The sequence below is a fragment of the Labrus bergylta genome, chromosome 16 (genome assembly GCF_963930695.1).
Source record: "Labrus bergylta chromosome 16, fLabBer1.1, whole genome shotgun sequence".
Taxonomy (NCBI): Eukaryota; Metazoa; Chordata; class Actinopteri; order Labriformes; family Labridae; genus Labrus; species Labrus bergylta.
The window spans coordinates 1,206,544-1,225,595 of NC_089210.1; the positions used below are offsets into that span (position 1 = coordinate 1,206,544).

Consider the following 19,052-nt stretch of genomic DNA (forward strand, 5'->3'; position numbering starts at 1 on the left):
CAGAACAGGCTGTTTCTGTGTCTGTACCTTTAAATATGTAAATGAGCTGTTTCTGACCACGCCCCCTCTCTGGAAGGGCTTGGGTGTACTCTCTTGCTCCATGTCCTATTGTTTACGGTGAGAAGTCAGACTCAGAGGGCAGAACAAACACCTAGCTGTGGGAGTGTCACCCAACAGGGGGAGGGGCTACTGCCCTTTGTGATGTCATGAAGGGAAAATCTCCAAACGGCCTGTTTGAGCACACATTTTCTGAAAAGTGGAGCAGGTAGAAGACGGAGAGGATGGACTTTTCTCATGATTGGGGGGTTTGTAGACGGACTAGAGACACATGGTGAAGTTTTTTTTTACATCTGTGACCTTTAAGATCTGAATTTTAAATATTTGAAACTCTTCAAACAGATTGTAAGTTTTCGTAACACGCGGTGGTATCGACGTATGTGCAGAAGCAGAGGAAGTGAGAGGAAGGAGAGCGTTATTGAGTATCTGAAAGTGCTCAGAAAGTGAAAGCTGTGCACACGGCTGACACACACAGAGCTGTGATAAATAATGGACAGTCTCCTTTAACACTCACTGCGTATACCTCTCTATAAATAGTCCCAATGATACCGTGGATGGGAGCTTTTCTCTTTGGTCCATTATTCCCTGTGGGTTGGTGGGTTTGTGCGGACATGCAAAGAGCTGAGGCAGCGGCGCGTGGACTCAAAGTGACCTCAGGGTAGTAAATGAATAAATGTGTGTGCAGTAGTTTTACAGTTTGCTTTGTTCAGTTTACTCTTAGTTTCTTTGAGTGATGGATTTATTTGGTATGATTCATTCATTGGAACGGCTGTGGCTCATTTGGTAGAGTTAGTTATGTCTTAGCCAGAAGGTCGGGGGGGTTCGATCCCCAGCTCCTGCAGTCACATGTCCAAGAACATCCAGAGCCATCCTCCTGAAAGTATCTAGACATGTTCAGAAATTGTAGAATTATAGAAATTGTAGAAATGTTCAGGAGTCCAGATGTGAAAACATCTTGGGACTGTTCATTACATAGAGCTCTATGGAGGTGAGAGACACGAGGAGGCAGTCTGCCTTTCTCTATCCTTTAGAGGACGTTGGTGATGAGAAAGCACAGGCCTCCAAATGAATTTTATCTCCACCAGATTGAACTGAAATGACTTTCAACAAGAAGAATGAGATGAGACAGCAAGTGAAAAAAAAAACTGAGATGGATCAGACAGAATAAGAAGCTGATCAGGAGGCAGGCTCTGCTCTTCTCCTGATGGACAGCGTGGAGCAGAAAGCTGCAGAAATCCTTCGTATTTTTGCTGCTGATGAGTCACATGTTAAAAGCATGATGACTGGATATGACCAAAAAGCTCTTTGTTTACCACTTAAATGATCTGACCAAACACTGAGTCATAAACACAGGACTCTGACTGAGGAGGCAAAAACAGAGCATGACTAAATATGATGACGCTCCAACTGAAAACATGACAACAGTAAGGTCGTTCTCTACATTATTCTCTTTACTCGACACGTTTGCTCTCAGCAGGTAGCAACAGGAATAATGACCTCATCTTTTTTTATCTGGTACCGTCTGATGTTTTAATGCCCTCCTCGATTTCAACTTCTTCTCATACCACAGTCCAAACAATGGAGAATCTAAATTTTGTTTTCACGTCTGCACTCAGAAGACAAAACTGTTTAAACATAACATACTCTCTTGGGGAGCCGGATGGCCTAGCGGTTATGTTGCAGCCACATTTACAGAGGGCATAGTACTCGTTGCAGTTGCTGTGGGTTTGACCTCTGCCCTTTCCTGCATGTCATCTCCATCTCTCTCCTCCCAACACTTTCTGTCTCTCCTTGGCCGTCCTCAAGGCTTTAACATTATTCTCCTAAAAAATCTAAAAGCAAACTGCAGAAAGAGACCTGTAGATGTTCTCCCCGTACCATTGACTTAAGAGGATTAATCCCACCTCAGTGAGAGCAGCAGGAGAGTCTGAGGGGGAAATTAATTCAAATGAAGGCGGGTCGGCCTTCTAAGCTGATGAGCTTTATTATTATTACCTTCCTGCTTCTGCAGCTGATGTGACGACTGTGTTGACACAGAAGAGGAGAGGATGGCTGCCCACGTCGGCTAAGACACACAAGAGCCTCTGAAAGCTATAAGTTAGAAGGAGAACCTCTGCTGTAGAAAAATGAAGTCAGTGCAGAAGTGTGGGAAAGCTGCAGTTCCTTCGAGTGTCCACTTGAGGCAGGCTGCAAAAGCCAAGGATTCCCCATGAGGTCTCGTACCAAAATGTCAAGAAACATGTTTACAGCCTGGTACAAAAGAATACTTTTGGTCTCATCAGCTCATGTTTCAACTGGAGAATAGAGGGAGGGGGGATGTCCGGGTTCGGAACCGGAGGGTAGCCAGTTCAAGTCCTGATATGGACCAATTCTGGAAATTGGTCTGGTAGCTGAGAGGTGCCAGATCACTTCCTATGGACTGCTGAGGTTCCCTTGAGCAAGGCATCAAACCCTCATCTGCTGAGGAGCGCTCGCTGTGTGCAGCAAAATATATCTTCTTCTTCTCAATTTCCAATAAGGTGACCGCCGTTGATTGGCCTCAACATGTCACTGAGAGTACGTCCATGTTTCATACAGTCTTTGGTTTTAAATGTTCAAATAAAGACATAAAATATTGTTGAAATAAAAACTTTGCAGGGGATTAAGTCTTTAACTTTAAGGTCGTAAACAAAACTTTGATCCCTTTTTGAAAACGTGTTAACAATCGACCAAGATCTGCTAAGAAAAAAAAGAATGCACTGTCCTAACTCGCACAAATAAGTGAGCAATGTCTCGCTGCGTAAACTTAATTGTGCACTTCAGACAATGTGGTTGCAAATTTCTGTGACTAAAAACAAGAAAATACTCATTACTGGGCGTCTCTGACTTCTATTTTTGTTGCCTCGGTATCAAAGCAATCATCATATTTACTAAAATCTAAAATTAGAATTTCTCGTCTCCTAACAACCCGACACACCTGCTATATGTCGGCGAGGCCGGACTGATGATAATTGCATTTTTAGAAAATCCATTCGTCTTCTCAGGCGAATTCAATCTGAGTCCAGATAACACTTGGACTTGGCGTGATAGCTGCACCTCGCTGCTTGAATTATTCCCCTCAACAACAGTTTAAATCATTCCAGTCGGCCTCATTTCAGCCGATTGAATCGAAACACACTCACTGGAGAAACATCCACTCAGCAAATCTGAATCACCGACCGCCGGGGTCAGGATGCACTTTTCTTTACATTTATGAAAGAATCATCAGGCTTTTGATTTCAGTTTGACAACAAGATAAAGATCTTCACTCTCCTCCTCATGCAGAAGGATCAGTGAGAGTTCAAACAATGACTCTTAACGCTCCGTGTGCTGCTGATTTATTCTGTTAACCGGCTTTATATTTAACTTCTGGATGTAATGAGACACAAGAAGTCCCACGTAAACACAAGCTCATTTTGTTTTCTTTGTACTTTTAAAAGCACTACACGATTTAATGAGACGATACTTTCTGAGCCGCGCTCCCTGCAGAGCGAGAGTGCAGTTCATGAAAAAAAATGCCCCTTTAACTGTTCTTTGATGCATCGTGTTGTCTGGAGCCGTCAGGCAGTCGCAGCTTAATTGTGTCTGTGCCACAGAGAGCGACCCCTGCAAACAAAACCAGCTTTTTGTTTTTTCTTAACAAAATCTCATTAGACTGATGGAGAGAGATGCAGGCTATTTTTAGATGAAGACATCAAAGTTCATGTTCAACTCTTTTCTGCACACAGAGGACCCTCATGAAGCATCCATTTAGGGGGGCTTCAAACTCTGAGCCAATAGAGGCAGATCTTGGTTAAGGTGGGAGGAGACGTAATAATCGGACCCTTTTCCCTCAAAGCTGCTTTTCCAGCTGGGCGGTCAGAGCCACGGGAAGCCATTTCAGCTCGACAGAATCAAAGGCAGAGTGGAGAGGAAACACACACACACACACACACACACACACACACACACACACACACAGGACTCACAACAGAACCGTTCGCAGCGAGCCCTGACAGCAGCACCGACCACACACGCTGCTGCTCCGCTCTGCCGTGGCTTCAGAGACGAATTTATGGGCAAGAATACGTCTAAAAAAAAAAAAAAAAGGAGTCTGAAAGCTTGGTGCAGCGTCTGGGTCACTGTCTGGATGCGATGTCTAATTTCAGAACACAACGGCCTGCTCTGTGCAAATGGAATCTGCAGGCAGAGGACGGACAGGAGGACACAGAGAGAGGCCACGGTGTGATTGTTGTGCTGCTAATGAGTCGAAAGGTCCATCAGGCGTTATGAAAGTCAGTCATGTAGCAGCACAGGAGGGTATTCATCTTCAAGAGCAAGCTGGAAAAATAGAATCAAATCACTGAGGTGGTTATTGACGACAGGATTCTTTCAATGAAGGTTACAAATAACTAATATGGTTACAGTATGAAGTCTAAAGGGGCGTGTCCAGACTTCTTTCACGGGGGGGAGGGGGAGGCCCTAATAATGTACAGACTTATTCAGGGATGTGCATGAAGTATGAGTGAACGCACAAATGAGAAATATATATATAATATATAATACTCTCAATAAAAAACAATAACAAAAGATGACGTCGAGGCTGGCGGGGAATCATGGGAGTGATTCTCTCTGCTACTCCAACCCCGATGAAAACAATTCTGAGTTCACCGTAGCCAAGACGTCTGTCATGGAAGACTCGACGTGTTTTTAGATCACTGTGTCAATTAATGTGCAAAGTGAAGCAACTAAAGAGCGCTAACATTAGCATGCTAACACAACAATGCAGGACACAGGAAAGGACAGCTCGATTTTGTCCGCCGCTTGTGCTTGACTCCTTCGTGTGAACACAAGGGGAGGGGGGTTGGAGGTGTGTCGCTGTAGGAGAGCGGAGGCTTCAGTATGGAGGAGGCGTGGCCTAAACAGCAGTTTGTTTTGGTTTCATGCTGGTGCTCAGGGGCGACATCTACTGGAAGAAAAGGTCGCACATTCTTCCTTTAAGTCAAAGGCTTTCACTTGCATTTTTCCTGCTGCTGCTAATGATGATTAATTAAGTGCAGTTCAGTCTTTTTGTAACCTCCCGTTCTCTGAGAGCTTGGCCTTGTTACAAAATCAATGTCTCTGTTTGGAAAGACACATTTGTTAATGAAAAGCATCCACGGTCTCTGGATTCCACAGCCAATACTGTCAAACAGAATCAACACAGGACTTCCTCTTTCTCCTCGTCCCTCTGATCCGACTGTCACTACTGCTTACTGTCCCCTCCACCTAAAGCCCGTCTCACCTCTTCTTCTCTGCTCTGTACCGGGGCTGCACAACAAGTGTCCCTTTCTTCCTGTGACTTACAAAGAGACATTCAGAGAGAGAGAGAGAGAGAGAGGGGGAGAGGGAGAGAGAGACAGAGAGAGAGAGAGGGAGAGAGAGAGAGAGACAGAGAGAGAGAGAGGGAGAGAGAGAGAGAGAGGGAGAGAGAGAGAGAGACAGAGAGAGAGAGGGAGAGAGGGAGAGAGAGAGAGAGAGAGAGACAGAGGGAGAGAGAGAGAGAGAGAGAGAGGGAGAGAGAGTGTGTTTCCTAAGTGATAAACGATAAACAAACCAGCAGAGAATGTCCCCCACATGAGTCAAAGTGTTGGGAAGTCACAGTTAAATGTTGGATCGTGGGTCATGTTCGGGTTTTTCTGTGTGTGTGTGTGTGTGTGTGTGTGTGTGTGTGTGTGTGTGTGTTCAGGATTGTGAACTGTCAGCCTCCATTACAAACAGAAAAAACTTCACTTCTAACTCCTCTGACACTTGGAGAGAAAGCCCGAGGACAGAGAGGGGGGAAGGAACCTGTTCTTCTTTCCTCAACTTTTTCATTCTTCAGGCTCCGTCTCTCCTGAACTAAAGTGCTAACTAACATTTCATGCTTAAAAACCAACGAGCATAAGCAGCAGAAGAGGAAGGAGCTTTGCCGACTCCTTGGCTGAGAGAGAGGGAACGTGTGTGGACTGATAAACAGGACGGCCTGGCTTTGACCCCGGATGACTCTGCCAGCCTGAACCAGCAGGATCAACACAGAGGTGAACAAATAACAACAACAACGACAAAAATGAATACCATTACTCCACAACAAATATCTACATTTCAATGAATCTGCGACAACAGCAACTTTTCGGTACTGAAACGTTACAGAGTCCCGATACCAACATTAAAGGTCACATATCCTCCTCTTCTTCAGTTTAAATAATTCTCAGAGCTCCTCAAAACATGTGTGTGAAGTTTCTTGTTCTAAATCCACTCTGATCCTGTATTTGATCATGCCTATAAACCCCTCTATTTCAGCCCTGCTCAGAACAGACTGTTTCTGTGTCTGTACCTTTAAATATGTAAATGAGCTGTGCCTGACCACCCCCCCTCTCTGGAAGGGCTTGGGTGTACTCGGTCTTTCTCGCTCCATGTCCTATTGTTTACGGTGAGAAGGCAGACTCAGAGGGCAGAACAAACACCTAGCTGTGGGAGTGTCACCCACCTGGGGGAGGGGCTACTGCCCTTTGTGATGTCATGAAGGGAAAATCTCCAAACGGCCTGTTTGAGCACACATTTTCTGAAAAGTGGAGCAGGCAAAAGACGGAGAGGATGGACTTTTCTCATCATTGGGGGGTTTGTAGACAGACTAGAGACACATGTTAGAGTTAGAGAAATATGGAGAAGAGGATTTTGCAGAACATGTGACCTTTAAGGAAGTATTGGAGGCGTTTCTGCAACTGGCCTCTGTATGGAAACAACTCTAAAACAAACTATCAGAGCTCTGAAATGACTAACCCTAACTCTTTCAAGCTTTAGAGGAGGGTGATTTAGACTCTTGTCTTGTAGCTGCCCCTCTCCTGCCCTCAGTGAGGCCCTCTCCACCCCTCACAGTGATAGCAGCCTGCATACCACAGCTCTACAATACATTCTCACACAGAGGTACAGTATGTAAGAGAAACGGCTGCAGGGAAAGATGAAGGCATGGAGTGGTCTATGATTCATGGAGAGGCAGAGTTACTGGAATAATTTCCCTCCTGTTCCTGATAGCGAGCAGAGGTCTATCTGACCGCATGTTTCCTCACTGATAACGCCAGAATCCATGAAAACCTCAATGACTGCGGAGAGCCTCACACCGGCTGATAGCGCGCGGCCTGGACAAACATAAGAGACGACTGTCACAGGAGATTTTCTGCTCAGGACGGAGGCCAGAGTGCTGCGCTCTCCTTCACTCTCTCACTCACTGAGAGGGATATATAAACATTAATATGCAGAATATAAAGCATACAGCTGCCTGTTCTCATGAAATGATCCCTAATTAAACACGTCAGAGCTTTCAGGATGTTCAACATGTAAATGTCTTTGTCAAAAATGGTCCAATATTTTCTTTTGTGAGGGGAAATAAAGAATCTTAATCCGACCTTTGACTCGCCCCTGGTGTTACAACTTTTGTGTATTTGTTGATGTTGATTTCTTATTTCACTTTGCATTAAAAGCCTCTAAAGAGTCAATAAAGTTTCTCATTTTGAACACTGGATCGAGGCTCTTTCTGACAGGCCTTGTTTGTTGATTCGATGGCTCCAGTGAACAGCAGATATTGGACAAGAATTTTAAAGTCCAGGCAGTCGACCAAAATTGGCATTTTGACTAGTCAACAAATGTCGCCAACACAACGCTACCGCTCGCTTGGTGGACAATGAAGTTGTCATGGATACAGGACTCAGAGTCCTGGTTTAGTTCCCACCAGCCTGCTTTCAATTTCAAAATGAAGCAACTCTGGTTTCATAATCTGTTTTTAAAATATGACTCACTCTTCTTCCAAATTCTCACCAGCCTGAGCCTCCACTGGAAGTTTTTACAAACCAAACGGTCTTTGCTTTTATTTTGAAATCAGAGCTAACCATCTTTAGCTTCCTAGCATCGCCTGATGTCACTTCCAACTGTTGTGTTGGCTCTAACTTGTCCACACTGGATCTGTTGCCCGATATCAAACATGTTTACGATGGAGGCTTCGGCCAGTCAGAGACAGGATTTTGTTTAACCAGGTCATAAAGTGCCGCCCAGACTGGGGAGGGGGGACCATTGTGCTTAAGCTCTGTACAGGGAGACTGAGCCTAGAGTAAGTGCGCCCTGAGAAGCCATGTACACTCAAAGACGAACTCCAGACCCCCCTACTTCCCCCAAAACTCACCGGATCATTCACTCCATTCCTAAATTTAATGGCAACTGAGCGCAGACAGAAAAGGACATTTACCAAATGTGATATTTTAAACAGAAACTTCAGACTCTCTCTTTGGACTGAGTGTAAACTAGTTTACAGACAGAAGAGAAAACCGTCTACTTCAGCCAGAGAAAAGGAGGGAGTGTAACTTCCCTGGACTTTCACTGTGACCTTGACTTTACGATGACACCACTATGCTGACGATGCACTCCTGTTCCTTTGAGAAACAAAAATAGACTTTTCTTCCTTTCATTGATCAAAGTGTTCAATACAGATGCGTTTGCATGTCAGTTGTTCTAATTATGTGGGTAAAGGTATGTCAGTGTATCCTTGGGAGCGGGAGACGGTCCGGTCCCTCGACATTTAGAACAACAACGATGAAACAACAGAATAAATCACTGCAGCTGGCGCCCCAGGAATCAAAGAGCACTGATTTTCAGGAGATTTAATAGCAATGACTCACCAGCAGCGAGTGTAACTTCTTATAAATGATGCCACTGGTTATCTTTTTCTATAACTCTGACTTAATGGCTCACATCATGGAGTTTACTGTTCAGTTCAACGAGAGTCAGGATGCAGCGACTGAATCCACTGAATCATTACACCTTTACTCTCCTTTGCGTTACAAGACTCCTCTTATCACCACTCAGGTTTTAGTGGCATTGAAATGTCACTCCAGAACACGTGATGACACCAGGAGGGGCTCAAAAGAATAAACTAAGAGGATGTTATCAGTAAAAACCTGCAAAACAAAAAGCCAAAACCCTGATCCAGATTTAGTCCAGAGGAGTGAATCTTGCACAAACTCCTGTATCCTGAGCTTTGCCTTGCTGTTAGCTGACGGAGATTTAAAAGTGGACCATTACTTTGATTCTTACCTCTCCCAGAGCTTTGATCTTGTTGTTGTTGTTGTGGGCGGCCATGTCAACGTCTTCATGGACGCGGTCAAGCAGCCACAGCAGGAACTCCAGAGCGTCGTGCTGGGAGTTACCTCGAAACTGAGATCCATACTTTGACACTATAGTCTGAAGAGAGAAGAGAGAATAGTTGATTAAAATGATTGGAACAGTTTGGTTCATTAGGTTATTAACAGAGAAGTATGTTTTGTTACCTTTTTAGTAGAGCTTTTAACTGAATCTCATTTCATCCAGTTTTATTACATTTTGAACCTCCTGTGTTTCCTCATTTAGAATAAAAGATAGCCTTTCCTCAGTACCTGTTCTTATCTAGTTATTTTTACCTTAGTTATTGGACTGTGGGATAAGGGTGGGGGAGGGAGTCATGTTGTTGCTGTTTGATTTATGTTGATGTTAAGCACTTTATGATATATTTGTTGTATGAAAAGTACTATACAAATAAAGTTTGATTGATTGATTGTTTCAAGGCATGATATTTACGTCCCTGTGACGTATCGCCTTCAATATGAACATCTCAGAGGAGTAACGGGGGAGGAAGTGCCAACAGGGAGAACAGCGATGTGTGTGCGCATGCCTGACTGTGTGTGTATGTGAAGCTCCCAACGCACTGTGCTCTTCTACACTTGCACAATGTGAAGTCACAGACTGAGAAACTAAATTTTAAAGATATTCTCTCGGGTATTAATCCTCTTCATATCAGTAATGTGTGTTCAAGTTAAAACTAGAAAATCTTGTAAAATATCTAATTTAAGTTCCATGTTTAGTTTCTCTTTCCAACAGAATTCTTGTTTACTAGCTTTGACAGCTCGGGTGTGTTCACTGGATGACTCTACGTCTGGCTTCTCCACAGAACGCTGATCAGACAAATCCTTGAATTGCAAATTTGCACAAACCCTCGTCAGTCGTTTAAGATTTTTGGATCCAACAGTCCTTTGTCTCAGACTTGGGGAACATTTTCCACCTCTTACTGAAGTATTGCTTTTCTTTCTTCTAAAGAATCACAATTTCAAGATTTCTGACATTAAAAAAAGAGATGTGTGTGTGTAACATGCTTCCTTCAAAGTAGGTTGAGGACTACTTTAGCTCACACACTGAATAATGTGACTTCAGATGTGAATGGCACCGGAGTCAATTAGGCAGGAATTAGCTGCATGAACCGCAGCTGGCAGGCGGGAGCAGCGCAGGCCGTGATGAGAGATTATAGCAGAGGGAACAGCAGACTGTAATCATTGCTTCATAATCCACTAATGTGCGATATGCCTCTTCTAGCCATCTCACCATAATGTGATGGAGGATGTCTAATGATGAAGTTAGAGGCCTGTCGCTAAAGAGCTGCCAGCTCAGTTCATAAAGAGATGAGGCAGATAGTGAAGTAAGACACAGACTGTTGGCTTTAACAACAGGAAAACATGCCTCCAATGTGCTCAGTTCTTCTTCAGTTGTTCAGTCTGAGCAGAGGAAGAAGTCATGGAAAGCAGAGCTGTGGCTCCGACTTCAAAGCAGTAACTGAGACGTGCTTTCTGACGAGTGCAAAAAGTGAACACATAAATTCATAAACAGGCTTGGCAGGGCGGTAAGGTTCTCCTAATCTCCTCCTCTGATCTCATCTTGAAAGTGAAAGAGCTGCTTCCTTTGCTGCGTAGATCTTGGGGTTAAAAAGTGACGAGCATTGATGTTTGACACCCAAACTTTAAGATGAGTCGGTCACATTAATAAACACAGAGCTACTGTTATTAGCCGCCACAAATGGGGAAGAAGACGTGAAATACGAGCCGTGAAGACGACGGGAAACTGTTGCATAAAGACATTTTTTCATGTGATCTCCTGGGCTCGTATCCTCCTCACTTAGCTTAAAAAACAGAGCAAGGATTTTTAGCTCCAGAGTGATTTAGGAACATTCTCAGGGCGACTCTGAGCAAGGAAGGGACATTAAATCTCATCTTAGTAAGGAGTGGTTGACCCCGTTGCTAGGTATCACACATTCTTTCAGAAGCTGTGATTGGTTAATCACAAAAAATTTAGAAAAAAATCAGAAATGGTGTAATTATGAACACTATGAAATTAGCATCTGTGTGATAATTTGCAAGTTGTACTTTAAAAGTATAAAGCCTACAAGATGTTTGAAAATCACCACTAACTTGTGCAGCAGCTTCCTCACATGCTGATTGTTACATCAACAGGTAAAGGGTCTTGATTAGTGATTGGATGCACCTGTGTTCATGTCGTGTTTGAACAACATTTCTCTGTTTCCTACTCATCTTGGGAAACTCTTCATCCAGTTAAAAGTCCGCCTCACTCCTAACAATTTTACACCTTGGGAGCTCTCTTAAAGGGTACAGATGCTTTGTGAATAACTTTCATTTTTACAAGGATCTAGTCTGAACTTTAGGAGGAAATTCTTGATTCTAAGAATTGAAGGGAGCTTTGTGAATACGGCCCCTGATCTGTTAGATACGGACTCGTCGAACTGTGCAGACGACATAATCTGACTTTAACCTCATAAACAAATGTTTCTTTAACAATCGGGAAACTTAAATGTGGAACAGGAAATGCTCATAAACATGAAGGCCTGCTCTGACACTAACCGTGAGAACTGTGGATGTTTATGAGCCTGAAGCCGTTGTGCAGCGATGTAATAACAGTAATTACCGCCAGCCCTCTGAAGGTGCCAATTGTCTCAGTGATATCATTGAGGTTGTGTTTATTACCTTTCTCTGAGTCATAATATCTACCGGCCCGTTTGTAATGTGTGTAATCATCTAACTAGAGATAAACACTGAATCCTCTGTGTCATTACCAATCTTAAATATTTAAGTCTTCATCCATTTCTTTGTCTTGCTTATGACTCTAAAAATGTTTGTTAAGCTTTGTATTTTAACCGTTTATTAAAGGGCTCGACTGATACGGGATCTTTGGGGCCGATACTGAGGTCGATGTTGGGGAGAGAGAAAAATCAGATAACGATATATCGGCCGATATCTTTTTTTGATTTATGTTCGAGCTGTAGAGAACTGCTAGTGTAACACTACGATACTAAAATGTTGGTTGTAGTACTGACATCGATCTTGGTCTCGAGACCACTTTTTGAAGGTCTCACCTCGGAATCAAAAGCATTTTTACTCGGCCTTGTCTCGGTCTCAGACTGGGCGGATTTTAAATCAAGACCACCACTGATCGGCTATTTTTCTGCACACAAGATGAGGATTTTACAGTGATATTTATGGTCTTGGTCTTGACTCGGTCTCAATCCCTAAATGTCTCAGTATTGTCTCAGAGCACTCTGGTCTCGCTTAGTTTGGTCTTGACTACAACACTACTCAACTCAAATGAAATGCTATTAGCCTGGTGAATAAATCGAGTAATATTGGCGACTATATCTGCGATATCATCTGACTTTTATGTAAGAAAAGACTGACACAAATAAAAGTGATGCAACGTTCAACTCATTATTACCTGGATTACAAGTTGGATTGACGAAGTAGCCGGACATTTCTGAGTGAGGAAACAGATTTATTTTTACATAATCTTATCGACAGACTTTTGAATAAACGATCCAGTGAGTGTTTCCTCTTTCAAAACTCTCACCAGGGGGGGAAGTACCACCTGGTGTGACCGATCGAGGAAGCTCCACTGAATCTAATTTTGACAACTTCAGAGCCAACAGCGCCTCGCAGGACTCCGGAAAACTTTGGGAACCAATATCATAAGGAGGGATTTCAGCTGTTTATTGATTACTATTTCATATAGGATTTTAAAAAGTGGATGGGACTTTCACTGGCCAGCTTAGAGACCACCTGGGCTGAGAGATCCCCTGGTTGGGAATCACTGCTCTGCTCTAAACCCTCTGACAGTCTGAGTCACTGCAGCCAGCACTGTGGATAATCATTAAAGATCAACATGGAGTCTGCAAATATTGACACATACCTGTGAGCAAGCCCCTTTGTCGTCACAACATTTATCAGACGTCTAAAAAAGAAGTTGGAGCTGATACGAGGTTTAGGGAGGATGACATTCCTGCTCATCATGAAGCCTCCTCACCCTCACTCCCTTCTCTCTCTCAGGCCTCTCATGTTGTGGAAACCGATAAATTGGCTGTGGAGTAACTGTTTGAGTTTCGGGATTTGACCCCTCTGTGCAAACACATAGCCCCGGGGAGGATGCAGAAAAAAATGCTTCAACAGTGTCCAGATCAAACGCACACATCTGGGCCTCTCAGGTGGAAGAAACTCAACCTGGGAAGTCAGAGACACATCTGTGAGAGAGAACGAGAGAGAGAGACGCTTTGGCAATGTGAAATATCACAAAGCAAAGCAATATTAAATCTTTAGTGGACATTTATTAAAGCTGCCTCGCTCCTGTCTGACAGGCCAGGTGGTTCAGGAATGTGGCAGAGCTCCAGGTATTCAGCAGGACTTTGTTTTGGATTTTTCTCCTGACTCTGCAGAGAGCTGACCTGTGAGGATGCTGATGCATAACCTCCAAGAACTTTAGATCAATCAGGATAAGTCGAGATGTACACGGCCGTTTTGGACGCCCCTCGGTTTGTCAGATATGAGAGCAGTTATCAGGTCAACAGGTGTTGCAGTGATGGAAGCGGGCAAGAGAAGTGGTTCATATAGAAGTGATTGACATCTTAGAGGACTACAACTCCTGATAATAGACTTACAAAATAACAGATCCATTGAGCATTTATGTAAAGTCTGACGCTGCATTAAGGTTTTGTTTTTCTTTCTGATATGGAGCTAATTTCGCCCGTCGTACACAAGCCTCAGAGCTCTCTGATTATTTATGATGCCTCACTCCAGGCAGCTGTGGAGTTACTCAACAGGCCTGAGCTGCATGAACTCGGGTCCTCCTACGACCACAAACCACAGCTCAGAGGAACTGAGTGTGTGTGTGTGTGTGTGTGTGTGTGTGTGTGTGTGTGTGTGTGTGTGTGTGTGTGTGTGTGTGTGTGTGTGTGCGTCTGTCTGCTTTAACACAGGAAACTTTTAATCACTCCAAACAAGAGGGAGTGTTTGGGGTGTTTCTTTTTTATCTATCTTTAAAATCTTGACGAGATGTTTCCATGCTGCTCCCTCTGATTGTTGTCCTGAACACATCAGATAAACGAGTCCCAGGAGGACGCAGAGGGAGGTCCTCTGACGTCACCATCAGGAGCTCAAACGTTGGGCTAACGTTTAGCGCTGCTGTACTTCAGAATGCAAGAGTCAATGTCAATGCAACCGAGTAGGACAAGCAGGAGACAAGATGGAAATTAGCTAGCTAGCTAAAACTGGTACAAAGCATATCTTCTCTTCTGAGACTAATGGTTTTTTTTGTACACTGTCCCTGTTTCAAATAAACCATTAAACTAAACTAAGCGAGCAATGGGTGAAGATGTGTAGCTGTGACTTGTAGTCGCCATGTTTGTTTTGCTTATTCATCACTTGGCAGAGGCCGGGCCTGTCTAGGAAGTCGGCAGTTGTCAGAAACCGGCGTCAGGCGTCTACATGCTGTTCCTCGTTTTCTTTCAGAGTTCTCCAGGTAGCAAAATCCCTGTTTTAAAAACTAGGATATAATGGTTTGATGCACAAACACAAAAACAGGGATACTTAAAAAAACTAATCAAACTTAGGATACTCAGGTCCATGTGAACGCACTCACTGTCCACATCTTTTCAGGCGCTGATCAACCGAGAAGCAGTGACCACCACACTGCCAGAATTCTTATTCACTTAATGTGCAAACCTGGAACTCCAAATGTAGAAAACATTGAATCATAGTTCAGAGTGAAATAACCTCTTTGTGTCTGTGTGACTCTGCACGCACTCCGAGCAGCAGCTTCTCTATTAGCTGGCAGGAGAACAGTGAGGTCACAGCACTGTACATGCTTGTTACCGGGCGATATGAGGGAAAACTGCAGTTATCTGACCACTAATGCTAATCATCACTAACCAAGACGTGTAATCATCTGAACATCATCTTCAGGCTGATCTCTGCACCTCATCACTGTGATTAGACGTGCAAAACATCACATTATATTTGACTGAACGGTGAAATAACTGCACACTGACCGTACCAGGGATGCAATTATAAAAAGTGATATTATGAGTATATGTTAAATGTTGTGCTCAGGCTACATTTGTCTAAAATAACAGCTGTTAAAAACACAGATTTGACTCATCAGCCTGTCTCTTCTGTGGTTCCCTGAGTTTCATATTTTTATGTTCTTACTAAAATTTTAAGTATATCTATTTGCCTGTACTCCAGCTTTAACACAGTGGATCAGGGCTACTTTGACAGTCTTGGATTTAAGTTTAAGAAATGAGTCTAAAAGCCTTTTACTACATATTTAGGATGGCTTTGTGCAAATGTAATTATCATGTGTACATATTGTTAAAAGGGATTGTTTTATATTCTGTGTTTTTTGTTGTTTCCTGCTTAATTTGTGTCTGTTGTAATTATTGAATTGCTTTTCTTTTGATAAATAAGCGGGTAGATGTTTGCTATTATTAGACAGTTTGTTAAAGTTTGACACCTTGTTTGATGCTGCTCATGTCTGCACCTGTACTGTGATGTGTCTCTTGTTGTACCTTAAAGTCCACGGACAGCTGTGGGGTGTACTCCAGAGTCCACAGAGCCCTCACAAGAGACGCCAGCTGCTCCGTGACTTCTCCCTTTGCAAACCTCACCACCTCGTCACTCCTCACCACCCCGTTTAGCCCGGTTTGACTCAGGTCCTGCTTGTACCGCTCCAGCCCCAGATACTCCGCGAGGGGGTCCGTGTTGCTCAGGCACTGCACCACGGCGTTCATGAAGCAGGTGTTCCCGTGGTTCTTCAGCCCCAGCACACCCGGGATCTTGTCCCCGTACTGGTACAGGAGCTTTTCTCTGCCCGTGCACAGAGAAGAGGACGTGCTCGATGTGTTCTTCGCATGCACGCGATCCCACGCCACCTGCACGTCCTCTTTCATGATCCCCGAGCTCGCGCTGAGGATGCAAGGTGCGCCATTCCGGAACCCACCGTCGTCGTCCTCCGCGTCCCGCGCGTCAGCGTCTCCAAAGTGGGTGAAAGTGCCCAAAGTTTTGATGATTCTGTTCATAAAACTCCCCACTGACCTCAGAGATTTCTTCCTGAAAAGCTTCCCCGATTTGGGCTTTTTCTCTTTGCGCTTCTCCTCCTTCTTCGATGTCGGCATGTCCTCCTTCACTCTGCTCTGTCTCTCCATGACAGCTACTACTACTCCCTCGCTCGTTTCTTCTCACACTGATGATTGTGTAAATTCCGACGCCGCCGTGTCACTGCTCCGCCGGTGTCCCCGGTCCGGACAGCAGAAGGGGAAGCGTGCAGAGCTGACACCATCGCGGAGCCGGGAGGGGAAACGGCGCGCTGTCATTCTGCCCCGCGCTGACGGTAAACCTTCCTCGTCCATCACAGCACTTACTGAATGCGTTCATTCTCTCTCCTCCGCCGCTGTCCGTCACCAGCCCGGCACAGGACGAGCCGCTCCGCCGTCCAGCTGCAGCACTGAGCGCTCCCCTCCCATCGCGCAGCAACTTCTCCTGGAAGAGGCTGCTGATTGTGTGTCCGCCCCCTCCCACTGCCCGGCACATGGAGCACATAACAACAGAGCAGTGAACAGCTCACTTTGAGCCGCTCACACAGGGGTGCAAGAAAACTGAGAACATTTCCTTCAACAAAAGTATGAAAACATTATTCTGAAAGTAAAGAGGAGAGAGAGTCCTGCATTCAAAATAACAATTTAGGATCAACAAAAGAGGGCTTGATCCATGATCCTTTTCTTCATTTACATCATACTGCATTAAAATAAAGGTTTCCAGGAGAATTAAGTCTCATGATTGACTGAATAATAACTCTTATCCTTCATCAAATCAAAACTGATGAGTCATCAAAACATTCCCTGCTTTGGGAAGTTCACACAAGGGCAGGAGGTAAAACTAGATGTGAAACATATGGGGACAGAACTACAAAATAAAAGAGGAAACACTGAAGACCGACAGAGGACTCGGGGATATAACTAGCTTAATATTTTCTGCACTCGTTTAGACACTTTTCCACAGACCTGCCATGAGCTCAACCCTCCTGGTGATATAGGTTTTTATTTAAATCACTGCTGTACTGATATCTGCTCATTCAGAGTAAAAAAAGGCTGGAAGAGAGGAAATCCTCCTGAACGTGTGTGCATGACCTCAGCAACCCACAGAGGAAATCCATTAGCTAAGCCTTTTGAGGCATTTATCTAAGGTTACAGTGTCCTGGATTATTACCCTCATTCCTGGGCCGTGAAGTATAGGTGAGCAGCGCGGTTTATCTCCCCGGCTCACTACATAGATATGTTTAATCGCACAGGCCTGTCTCACCAGCACTAAAAATCTGCAGATTTATTGCAGCACAAAGAGAAAGCATTAGGAGAGACTGTCCTCCTCGCTGCTAATGCAACCTGAAGAGAGAGGGGACTCTGAGCCAAGTGTTAGCTCACAAGTGGAGCCTCCTACTCGGCCTGCCTTCAGAGCGGAGCTGCTCGTTGGTACAGTATGGAGTGTCTGTCGTTGTTGGGAAGAAATAATCCACCAAGAGAGAAGACTGGAGAAATACTTTAATCTTAGAGATGGAAGCAGCCATGAGTGCACACTGCAAGAACAGCCTGCACCCAGAGAGCTACAACCTGAAACTGAAGGCCTGTCGACAAACACGCAAAGCCTCACCAAAAGGCTTCTTCTCCCGGCGTCGTCTGCCTTCAGCAGGAGGCGGTAAATAATCATCTTCTCTCTCGCACAACAAACACACAAGCTGTTCATGTGAACCGACTCTGCAGACACAAGTTCGTCTAAGTTCCCTCAAACTGTTTTTCATCTTTGAAAGACTGTGGGAGACACAAACTTCACCCCGTTAAACCAGTTCAATGAAAACCCTTCATGATCACCTCAAATATTCTACAATTCACTTAGCAGACTCTTTTATCCAAAGCGACGTACATCAGAGAGTAAGAACAACACAAGCAAGGATCTAGAAAAAAGGGAACAATGTGAGTAAGAGCAAACGATCAGCTTTGAGTCTGATTGGACACACAGGTGCTGACAGGAAGTGACCAGAGGCAAAGCACAACATTGAGGGCAGTTCTTGAGAGCTCTAATCAGTATAGAAACCATCTTATAAGTCGTCGTTATCAAACAAAAACCATCGTCATTACCATCATCATCATCAATAATATGGAGACCATCATCATTAAGTTAGTAGGTATTCATGAAAGAGCTGGCTCTTTAGCTTTTTCTTAAAGGTGCAGAGGGACTCTGCAGATCACATGGAGTTTGTAAGTTCATTCCACCACCGGGGGGCGACAGAAGAGAAGAGTCTAGTCAGAGACTTAGGACAAGCTAAGACTGTGTTAGCCCAAAGGAATCACACTGTTACACACACACACCTTCACAGCTCTTAGAAAACTTTTGTTTAAGTTCCGGCTTTCTTAATATTTACGTCTCATCACTGTTGGTCTCTCCTGCATCCTTTAACCACCTGTCCTTCAAGGTGACCACGTATTTGTGGATTTTAGGCTGTCATATAATTCCACAGGGCGGCTGTGGCTAAGTGGTAGAGTCAGATGTCTCAGTCTAACTTTCAGTCAACCTAACGACAGGCTGAGAGCTGGAGCTGACAAACCGTTACACCGCGCCCACCTGTCAATCAGGTCAGCTACACGCCTTATTGTGAATAACTCTTATCCTTCATCAAATCAAAACTGATGAGTCATCAAAACATTCACCCCCCGTACAGTGTGTGTCCATCCAGACATGAGCTAATCACACCTATTTGGTTTTTTGAACCAGGCTGTAAACATGTTCATCTCTGCTGTAAAA

General features: G+C 44.2%; 1 protein-coding gene across 2 annotated transcripts in view; it reads right to left on the reverse strand.

The window, feature by feature from the left end:
• The window catches only part of usp43b (ubiquitin specific peptidase 43b), a 59,418-nt gene extending 42,474 nt beyond the window's left edge, over nucleotides 1-16,944 (reverse strand). Inside the window, exons 1-2 of one of the 2 annotated variants that reach the window (XM_065964425.1) lie at nucleotides 15,770-16,940; nucleotides 9,157-9,303 (exon numbers count right to left, since the gene is read on the reverse strand). In XM_065964425.1, coding sequence (XP_065820497.1) covers nucleotides 9,157-9,303; nucleotides 15,770-16,405 — 783 coding nt within the window. In that variant the 5' untranslated portion in view covers nucleotides 16,406-16,940. Of the gene's footprint in view, nucleotides 1-9,156; nucleotides 9,304-15,769 lie in introns of both variants that reach the window. The other variant, XM_065964424.1, reaches the window with a different exon arrangement.
• Nucleotides 16,945-19,052: the final 2,108 nt, after the last annotated feature.